At 35.0% G+C, this 11,228-nt stretch overlaps 1 protein-coding gene across 2 annotated transcripts; it reads left to right on the top strand.

The window, feature by feature from the left end:
• The first annotated feature begins 4,317 nt into the window (after positions 1-4,317).
• LOC131598991 (uncharacterized) lies at positions 4,318-8,236 on the top strand. Of its 2 annotated transcripts, none has more exons than XM_058871514.1 (13): positions 4,318-4,438; positions 5,196-5,373; positions 5,490-5,540; positions 5,656-5,786; positions 5,961-6,077; positions 6,168-6,287; positions 6,376-6,467; positions 6,576-6,748; positions 6,859-6,912; positions 7,119-7,228; positions 7,323-7,436; positions 7,531-7,659; positions 7,764-8,236. In XM_058871514.1, exons 2-13 carry the CDS (start codon positions 5,197-5,199, stop codon positions 7,789-7,791), a joined length of 1,296 nt encoding a protein of 431 aa, XP_058727497.1. In that variant the 5' UTR covers positions 4,318-4,438; position 5,196; the 3' UTR covers positions 7,792-8,236. The 2 variants fall into 2 exon arrangements, with proteins under 2 accessions (XP_058727497.1, XP_058727496.1); XM_058871513.1 differs by lacking the exon at positions 4,318-4,438 and adding an exon at positions 4,445-4,833 and having other exon boundaries at positions 7,764-8,234.
• Positions 8,237-11,228: the final 2,992 nt, after the last annotated feature.

The following is an 11,228-nucleotide window of genomic DNA, read 5'->3' as shown; positions in this document are numbered from 1 at the left end:
GTAACGAATTTAAAAAATATCAATCTTACCTCTCGATTGATAAACCGAGATGTTTGATGCAGTAGTTTTGGAAATATTAAAAGTGCATAAGTTGGGGTTCGAACCCCATGTGCATAAGTATTTTCACCTTGGTGTTTTAAAAATCGAGGGTAAAGTTGATACTTTTTCGTGACACCCTTCGTTACCTCGCTTCTTTAGCCGAGATTAAATGTATTTTGCCTCCGAGGTGAAATGTGTTTTTTGTAGTAGTGGATCCGCCATTGTCATTGACTTTGTTATCTCGGAATAGCTCACAATCTTGGAGTCTTGGAGGCAAACCTCTTTTCCTTGTTGATCTTCTCACACTTTCTTTCATTCGGGCTTCAATGGGGGCTGGTTATGCACTTTCCAAAACTGTAGGAGAGAATTTTGCACCGGTGTAATCGGTTGCACTTTTCTGCTAACTGATTACACTATGATGCACTTCCTTAATTTCATCGAAAATGACGTCTCGGCTGATCACGATATTTCTGTTTGCTGCATCATACAATTTCTAACTATTAGTAGAGTGATACCCTCAAAGTATCATTAATTCTCCCTTATCATCCAACTTCTTTCTAAGCTGTCCCGACACATGTCGTTATGCTAGCGAACCGAAATCTCTCAAGTGATTCAAATTTGGTTTAAATCCAGGCCATGCTTCCTCCGATTTTATTTTCTCAAGTTTCTTTGTTGTACACATTCAACAAATATGCATCTATGGACACCGTTTCTCCCCATAACTCTTTCGGCAAGTTCTTTCCTTTCAACATGCTTTTCACCATGTTCATAATCGATTAATTCTTCCTTTGAAAAACCATTTTGTTGGGGGTAGTAGGGTGGTACTACCTCATGCAATATGCCCTCTTGATCACAAAACCTTGTAAAGTCATTTAAGACATATTCGCCTCCACTATCCATTTTGAGAACTTTGAACTTGTGATCGCTTTGTCTTTCAACCATAAATTTGAACTTCTTAAACACTTTGAATACCCCATCCTTTCTCTTGATTAGGCATGTCCATAGATTTCTACTATAATCATCGATGAATGTGACAAAATATCTATTGCCACCAGTCGAATCAACTTGCATCGATCCACACACATCCGAGTACACCACCTCAAGGTGACACTTGACTCTACAACCTGCATTCTTGCTGAATTTTCTCTTATTTTTCTTTGCTTGCCCATATTCTTCACAATTTCAGTCGGCATGTTGATCAATGGCGGCCCTGTTACCATTCCGTTCTCTTACAAGACATTGAAATCTCTAAAGTTGAGATGCCCAATCCTATAATTTCATAACCACTCTTCTCGACTAGTCGCTATAGCAAGACACCTATGCTCCATAACCTTCAACTCAACCTTTAGAGTTCTATTGGTAGCCATAAGAACTTTTAGGACCAAGACCTCGTTTGCATCCATAATGCGTAGCGTCTTGTTCTCCATATGAATATTTTAGCCATTCTCAAGCAATTGGTTAATACTTAAAAGGTTACACTTTATTTCGGGAATATACAACACATCCTTTATCAAAGAATATCTACCATCCCTTCTCTCGACCGATACATTATAGATCCCTTCCGCCGCTAGAGTGGAATCATCCGCGAACTTCACTTTGTTCTTCATGGCACGATTGATTGTAACAAAACAATCTTTTATCCTTGTCATATGCGTTGAACACCCGGAGTCCAAATACCATTGATCATTGCACTGTACAGCTTCTTTCAAAGTCACCATTGCATTTTCTCCAGTATGCAATCGGTTCACATAATTGTGCAACCAATTACACTTCACTTCTGTAGCACTTTTCAAACTATTGTTGCTGTTGTCTAGCACCTTGTTGATGTTGCATTCTTCCTATGTGATCATAACCAAGAGTGTGTTCTCCTTATCGAACACTTGGCGTGAAACTCTTGCTTCATCTTCTTAGGGTTCTTTCTTGTTGAAATTGCATTCTCTTGCAAAATGGCCAAGCTTTTGACAATTAAAGCACTGCACGCCGCTCTTGTCAACCAATCTTCATCCACCTCTGCCCCTTAGATTTCCACCTCTAGAGTTTTTTGATCTAGCAGCTCTACTATCATTGTTTTCACCCTTTTAGAATGTTGAATTATGTGAATTTTGGACTTCTCTTCCACCAAAATTCTGAAAGTTTCCTCTACCTTTGCTCATAAGACACTTTTTCTTTGTCTTCTTGTCTCTCTCATTGAAGCGGGCTTGCAAAGCGATCTCCACATTTGCCTTGTCAACATTCCTTTCCTCCATTCTTTGCTTATGTGCCTCAAGAAAGCTCTACAACTCCTCTTTGCTCATTGTCGTAAGATCATTCAATTTCTTAATCGCTACGACTATGTTATCAAATGTTGCCGTCAAAGAACGCAAGATTTTCGCAACAACATAATGCTCCATGACCGTTTCTCCACATGCTTTTACCTGGCTCACCAATCGAGTAGTTCTCGCCGTTAAATCATTGATGGTCTCTTTCTCCTCCATTTGAATCAACCTAAGTTGACGTTTGTGAGTTTATAACCTCGAAACCTTCACCTTGTCAGCCCCTACGTATGCTTTCTCAATAATCCCCCACAATTGCTTTGATGATTCACAATCACCGACTTTCTCGAGATTATTTGTATCAACGCATTGATGGATTAAAGCAGCACCTTGAAATCTTTTTTCTTTTCTTCCTTATGTGATGCTCGTTGTGCATCAGTTGCACATTCAACAAGAGGATTCACACCGTTCTTTATCACTTTAAGAACATCTTGATAGCCAAACAATACCTTCATTTGCTTGCACCATTTGTCGTAGCTCTTCGCATCAAGGATGAGTAAGTTTGCATGAATTCTTTCATTAGAGACATAATTCATGTTGCACACTAGGTGTTTGTGGATCAAACCAAACTCTTGATGAGAAATATTAGAACTTGGAACCACAAGATTGATGAAAATACTTTAGTAATTGAGTGCGGAGAGAGAGAGAGATAGAGATAGATATATATATATATATATATATATATATATATATATATAGAGAGAGAGAGAGAGAGAGAGAGAGGATGAAAATATGGTAGATTCTCATTAATTTCAAACACAAGATACCCAAGAGTATTTATACAACAATACAAGAGATGAAACACAATTAACTACCAATAAAACTGAAAATTTCAAAGTGTAATCGGTTGACATTAAAGTACAACCAATTACACTTTACTATTGACTTCATTTTCAAATAAAAATATACAGATGCGACATAAAAGTACAACCAATTACATTTTGCTACCGTAAATCCTATTAATTAATTTTTTAATGGTGTAATCGGTTTACATAAAAGTAGGGGTGATCAAAACCAAACCAACCCAATAGAAAACCGCAAACCAAACCAAACCAAATCGAAACCGCAAAAAACCGCATTTGGTTCGGATTAGTTTGGGTCATCTTTTAACAAAACCGCATGGTTCGGTTTGGTTTGCGGTTTGTATTTTAAAAACCGAACCAAACCGAATCAAACCGCATTATGTTACAACCTAACTTTTACTTAACTCACATTCAACCCAAACTTAAATCTATAATACCTTAACCTTATGTTACGAACAATTTTCTCATCCTTACACATGATTTTAGTCCCGATCTTCTCAAATCTCTAATAGCATCATCGCGTCTTCTTTGCCACATACATCTTCCCTCTTTTTCTATAATCTATACTCTCTTGTATTCTTTCTTTTTCACCTTCTCATTTTTAGGCAAATGTTCCCTATTTCAGTTTCGTTTTTATCGCACATCTTCTTCTCTAATCTCTCAAGTCTTTTGTTTTTTCTTTTTCACCTTCACTAATCTCTCGTATCTTCTATTTTTTTGTTTCATTCTAATAATTTTTATATTGTTTTATACTATTATTTTATGTTTATTATTCCACTTTTGTCTAATTTAATTTTTACATATTAAATAGAAAGTTATTGTCAAAATATGACGGGTTTTGTTGTTATTTAATAGTGTATGAATGTCTCAATACAAAGTTATGTTATCATCTATATGTATATGAATGGTTCAATAAAATATTTTTAAAAAACCGAACCAACCGCACCGAACCAAACCACATTAGGTTGGTTTGGTTTGGTTCGGATTTTTTTTAAAAGCCAACCGAACCAAACCAAACCGCACGATTTTTTCTGTTGCGGTTCGGATGATTTTTTTCGTCAAAACCGCCCAAACCGCACCGCGATCACCCCTACATAAAAGTTCAATTGATTATATGAAACATGCATTAGATTTTCTCTTAACAAGGTCTCCCTATTCCGCCGTATCAAAAGCTCATTCTATTATACCGAAACTCGTTTCTATTCGACCTCTACCAATTTCTAGATCCAGAACATTTATAATCCAACACAAAACCTATAAACTGGTAAACATTTTAAAAATAAGGTAAAGCGGAAGCTTGTATCTGAGAGTGTTCAAAGTAAAGTGAAAAACCAATGCTAACATTCCCTCTTGATTATTATTAATTATTTTAAACTTATTTTTTAATAATAAAATTAAAGTAAATAACAAAATAAAATGGTACCAAGAGTCGTTAACCGACCACGGTGGCATGCAGTTAATCCCTATGAAATGATCTTTTGCCATACAAAAAAGTTGTTAAGGATAATTTTCAACTTAACGAAAATTTACTCAAACACCTCATTCCTAGCAACGGTTATTCACCTTATTATTATTATAATCTATAATCAATTCTTCCATTGTTAATGCTTTTGGTTGCAAAAATTCATTCATCATCATCTCTTTCTGGTTTCCCTATCACATTGCCATTGTCTTTGGAGGTATTCACATTATTTAATTTTTTTTTAATATATTGATCTATTATTAATTATATGATTGTTTATATGATATGATTTTTCTACATAGATTTTCCTCAAATCTATCATGTTTGATGTTTTGTATCATTGCTTGTTTATCAAGCAATGTTTTCTCTATGACAATGCATTGTTATTTTGTTGGATTTGACCTAAAATGTAGCAAAACTTTTTCGGTTAAGATGAATTTGTTCGTATTATATATTTGTAGCTTCTTTGTTAGGGAATACGTTCGATTCAATTTTCCGATTTTGTTTGTTTTTTTTTTATGTCTGTCGACTGCCGAATAAAGTTCGATCGAATTTCTTTAATGTAATTTGATATTTCAGGATGGCTGCTAGCTTCACCTATTGGGATGATTGTGTTGATCCTGAGGATCTAGAGGCAATGTGGAATGTACCTGAAGTTAGCGTCGAGTGGTTAAAAGCTGGCGAGGAGCAAGGTCAGAAAGTTCACCTCTCTCGCGATCCTGATGGACAGCCGTATTTAACACAGACGGAAATGAGGGTAAAATACACCACTCTATCCTTTAGACTCTGATACCATCTTAAAATTTTCGGTTGAGTTTAACTCAATGGTTAAAAGTCGGTTTTCTTAATTTGCATCGTTTTGTGTATTTTCAGGCTGTAGCTGACATTGTTATTAACCGGCACTTTCAGTCGGAAATAAATCCCGTATGTCTTTAATATTTTGTCGTTATCATGACATAGATTAAAAACGATAACTTCTTCGTTAAGAAACGTCAAGATCATTATGGTTTGTAAGGTTTACATTTTATCATTGTTGTAGGGCATGATTTGTGCTATTGCTGAACTCGAAAGTGACAGGATCCTACTTCTTACGAACACTGGCCGCAAATCTAAAGAGCCTAATGTAGGGCTTATGCAACTTCTACCAAAAACCGCGCAATGGTTGATAAGGTACTAATTAGGTGTTAATCGATTATTTCATACACCGAATTAAAAAATCGAGCAAATATCCAAATCAAATCTGAAATAGTACTACAATTTCAAGGGCCGAATTGGATATTTACTCGTAAAAATTCCTTATTTCATTGCTATGTTATGGTTCACCGAGGTTAATACAGCTTACAGTGGATTAGGTTATAGTTCATATGCGGCGGAAGATAATATAGAATACCTATTCAAACCTTTTGTAAATGTATATCTCGCGGCTGCCTATCTTAAATGGCTGTCATGCTTCGATAACAAGTAAGTTATGTATATTTCACGTGATTTACGTATACAGTATCATGAGTGTTTTCCGAAAAAATGTATCATATTGAGGAACATTTCTTGCAGACAAAGAGATGAAGAGTTTATTGTAAGAGCATATAAAGGCGGTACGAAGAAGGCAACTCACAAATCAACGCTGCGTTATTGGAAAAGCTACCTTGCTGTCAAAGAAAGTTTTCCATGCAGGTGGTTCCTTATTTTCCTCGTTGATAATTTTCGTTCATTTATTCTTTTTAAACTTTCACGCGGCTGTTAATTCTTCATTCGTGTGCAGAAAATCCGTCGATGATAGTCCTCCATCGAACTATGCTGGGGCTCCCGTTCATTCTCATACCGGATCTCCTATACATTCAGCACAATCAAAAGGTCACTTTCGCATTTTAACGTTGTTATCCGAATAATTCTTACTACATGCATGTTTACGCGCATAGATTATATTGCCTGACAAATTTTTTCGGTATGTTTTTACCATAGATGCAAATGATGATACTTATTGGGATTCCAGAACATCTCTGGAAGACATGGAAGCTATGTGGAATCATCCTGCAGTCCGAAAAGTATGGAATAAGTCCAAACAAAAACGCGGAAAGGTGCGTTTTTCTCAAGATGAAAAAAAGAGACCGTATCTTTCCCGCGTGGAAATGAAGGTAGGAATCTACTAACTAATTAAATCGAGAATGAAACTCGTCTTTGCATGATCACGCTAACTTTCTAAAGAGAAATGCATATCCTTATGATATAGTACTTTTTCTTACAGGCAGTTGCAGATATAGTTCTAATCAAATACCTCAGCAAACCAAAAACTAAATCGGTATGTATACTAAACCGAAGAAATTTGATTACCTTAAATCGAAAAGGACTAAACTAAATGCAAGTCAAGTATGCCTACAACACATATCGAACACGTTTAAAAATTTGCAAACACTTTTGGCGTTGAACAATAACTATAAAATAATTTACGTGGACAGTGCATATCCTCTTCGGTTTTTCTTTTTCTGAATATTGTTTGGTGCACAGACAGTACTTTGTGCCATTGGAGAGGTTGCTAGCATGCGCTTTGTACACGGAGTTGGACCGAGGCCTGGAATAATGGGGATCGACTATTCCACTGCTTTTTGGCTTTACTTGTATGTATTAGACTCATCAATTTTTATGCTTTCTTCTACTGCAAGCAATTGTCTTGTTTCTTCGCTTAAAATTGAAACGCGGTGTTTTGTTCAGGGAATTAGGCTTCAGAGCTTACAAACTTGAATCTGTTGAAGATCTCAGCAATCCGTTCGTGTCCATGTATTTCGGTGCTGCTTATGTGGCATGGTTATCAGAATACGAAGGAAGGTACATACGATACGAGTACTCGCCGATCTTCGGAGAATTAAAATACGTGTTTATCCTTAACTAATTCATGTTTGACTCATTGATTGTGATTCAGGGAAAGAACTCCGGATTTTTTCGTTCAGGCATATTTTGTAGGACCGAAAAACGTGAACCCTCAGGATACAAGCACTCTTTGGCTAAAATATGAGGAAGTTCACAGTAAATATGAAGAAGAAAGAAAAAAGTAAATTTTTTGACACTAGTATTTTAAAATATGAATGAATATTTACGTTTTGTACTTTAACATTAGTAGTATAATAACATGATCACATGGATATTACTTTACAGGCACGGCGAAAGCTGCTCCATTATGTAACCTGATAATGGCGTAGCGATTCTAGATTTCGAGGATCTATCCGAAGTTGAGTTGTGTTTATCTTGTGTTATTTGAGACTATCTGATTGGCGTGCTATAGAAAAGGAATCGAGAAATGGAAGAAAGAAGGAAAGGAAAGAAACTTGCATTCCAAGAAATTAAAAATACTTCTTGTATAGAACTGATTGTATAGTCTATTTGTTTTAGATTGATGCTTCAAAAGCAATTTCATCAGAAGCAAGAAAAATATGTTGCAATGATAAGAGTTTGTCCACTAGTCATAGTCAATTCAATGCAAATTCAGTTGTTACTCCATTGCAGAAAAACAGAAAGAATGCAATTTAGGATGTTACAATAGCTCAAACTATTACATTGGAAAATAAAATGAGTGCTGTATGAATAAATTATGCTTAACTTTTATTTAATGACTCATGAATGAGCTATCTCTGTATATGTTTGTTTAAAACCTGTTTGAATTTGTTTCAGCTACATCAATTTGATTCTTTGAAATTTATCTCTCACTTCCTCTAAAAATAAAGGGACGAAGGGAACCAGAAAGTCTGATGATGATTGTAATTTGATGAACAGGAAAGCTATTGGACAAATTCGATAATGAATAGATCAAAGTGTCTTTTATCATGTTGCGCAAGAAACAGTTGCATACATGTTATGAACGAAATTAGAAATCTAGTACGAGAAAAATATAGTCTAGAATAAAGTCTCTTTTATTCGGCAATTGGTGAACCTCAAGTATTGAGAAATCCAGAGTGTTTTTGAACACTTGAGAGGTTTTTAAGAATTGATAAATTAACTCACCAATACGAAGATGAGGCTTGAAGATGAATTACAAGTATTGTTACTCCTAAGCTCCTTACCAGATAATTGGGACATACTTGTGATTCATTAAGCAATTTAGCACCACAAGGTGTTCTAACATTTGACATAGTAATATGTAGTGTGTTTAATGAAGACTCATGAAGGAAGGAAATGGGAATGTCGACAGATTCTGAGGCATTTGTTGCAGAGTAACGTGGAAGAAGCATTCACAAGAAGTTCAATACTAGATACTAGTAAAGGAGAAAGTCAAGAGATAAGTACATGGGATGACTGTGGAGAAGAAAAAAAATGTAGAATGTTATTACTCTCACGAGAAAGGTCACTTGAAGAGAGAATGTAAGAAGCTCAAAAGAGATAAGCAATAAATGGTGATGCGAAACATAGCCGCTACCATTTTTCAAGGCAATGAGGTGATATTTGTTTGTGATGATATTCATGTTAATTTGGCATCCAAAGATACATGTTGGGTCATAAATTCTGGTACATCATTCCATGTAATCTCACAAAGAGATTTATTATCCTCATATACAAGCAATGACTTTGGTAATGTGAAGATGGGTAATGGTAATTGATCCATAAATGTGGGAAAGGATGTTTTCCTAAAAACAAACACAGGTTGTCACATAACATTGAAAGATGTGAGACATGTTCCTGACACGCATGTCAATCTAACATCCATAAGACCGCTAAAAAAGATCAACCATAAAGTAAGAGCTCATTATGCGATTGGAGCCATGGTCAATAATGGGTGTGTTAATGCTCTCGAAAAATACTCCTTGATCGAGTTATGTCATAAACGACTTAGACATATGATCCATAAGGGACTACAAATTCTAGCCAAAAGAGATACTTTAGAAGCTATGCAATGATTGAAAATTTCACTTAAGCTTTGAACACATTATTTGGTTGGAAAACAACAATAGAGCTTCATTTCAATATAAGGCCCCACATAGAAGACCAAATATTTTATATTTGGTGAATTTTAATGTTTGTGGTCCAATGACCACTAGTACTCATCCAGGTGTAAGATATTTTTTTACCTTTATTGAAAACCACTTCAAAAAGGTTTGGGTGTATTCCCTCAAAACAAAAGACCATGTGTTTGTAGTATTCAAATAGTTTTATGCTAGCGTTGAGCGAAAAAAATGGTAAGAAGTTAAAACGTGTTTGCACTGACAATGGAGGATAATTTATGAGAGCTTTCAAACATTAATGTGTGAGTAATGGTATTAGGCATGAAATATCTATTCCAAAAATGCCTTAACAAAATGAAGTGGCTGAGAGAATGAGTAGAACTATTGTTGAAAGAGTGAGAACAATGTTATCTTATGCCAAGTTACCAAAGAGTTTTTGGGGAGAGACTTTGATAATTGTAGTTGATTTAATCAACTTATCCCATTCAACGCCATTGAATGGTGATGTTTCAAATAGTTTTTGAACATGTAAAGATGTATCGTCCAACTATTTGAAGGTGTTCTCTTGTAGAGAATTTGTTCATGTTCCAATCTAAACTCGACTCAAAGTCGAAGGAATGCATCTTCTTGGAATATGGAAATGAAGAATTCAGTTACAAGTTATGGGATCCTGTAGATTAAAATATTATTAGAAACAAATATGTTGTATATTTTGAAGACCAAAATATTGAAGATATTTAGAGTGAGGTTAAGCCTATTATTTCTAAAGAACACCCAATCAACCTGGATCCAATTCCTCTTCTAGAGAAGGAGATGAAATATAATATATTGGAGATGAATAAAATGATCTTCCAATGGATAATGATCCAACTAAATAAGCAACAAATGGTAATAGAAGCAGTAGTGATAATGAATATATGATTGAAGACTATGAGGATGAAGAATAAGAGCCCCAATTAACAAGGTTATCAAAGATATCTAAACTACAAACCAAATATCATGCCATGGAATTTGTGTTACTCAGTGTTGGGAGAGAACCAGAGTCTTATGAAGAAGCTATGATGGATAACCTTAAAAGGGATTGGTTGAAGGCCATGCAAGAAAAAAAATACAATCCTTGCATGAGAACTTGACTTATAAGTTGGAAGGTTTATAGAAAGGTAAAATAGCACTAAAAAAATGTGTATACAAGTTAAAGACAAAAGAAAATAACTCACAATCTAGATACAAAGAAAGATTAACTGTGAAGGGATTTAGTCTAAAGAAAGGCATTGAATTTGAAGATATTCTTTCACCAATGTTAAAGATGTTATCAATTTGAGTAGTTCTTGGTCTGGTAACAAATTTGAATCTTGATGTGGAACAGCTAGATGTGAAGACTATATTTCTTAGTGGAAATTTAGAAGGATAAATTTACATGGAGAAGCCAAAGTGATTTGAAGTCAAAGGCAAAAAAGATTTAGTATATTATTTGAAAAAAGAGCCTGTATGGACTTATGTAGGAATCTCGTCAATGGTACAAGAAATTTGATTCCTTCATGATTGATCATAGGTACCGAAGGACTAATTCTGATTATTGTATGTTTTTGAAGAGATTTTTTTATGGTGAGTTCATCATACTACTTTTGTATGTTGATGATATGTTAATCGTTGGACAAAATAATGAGAAGATAAAAAAGTTGAAGAA

Source organism: Vicia villosa, linkage group LG4 (genome assembly GCF_029867415.1).
Source record: "Vicia villosa cultivar HV-30 ecotype Madison, WI linkage group LG4, Vvil1.0, whole genome shotgun sequence".
NCBI classification, from domain to species: Eukaryota; Viridiplantae; Streptophyta; class Magnoliopsida; order Fabales; family Fabaceae; genus Vicia; species Vicia villosa.
Note: the sequence above shows the minus strand (reverse complement) of the source record. Positions and strands in the feature narration are given on the sequence as shown.

Bases quoted from the DNA above. Each gene is read 5' to 3' on its own strand.
- LOC131598991 (XM_058871514.1), top strand. From the start codon at position 5,197: ATGGCTGCTAGCTTCACCTATTGGGATGATTGTGTTGATCCTGAGGAT. The intron at 6,078-6,167 runs GTAAGTTATGTA...CATTTCTTGCAG, and splicing joins CTGTCATGCTTCGATAACAA to ACAAAGAGATGAAGAGTTTA. The intron at 6,913-7,118 runs GTATGTATACTA...TTTGGTGCACAG, and splicing joins GCAAACCAAAAACTAAATCG to ACAGTACTTTGTGCCATTGG.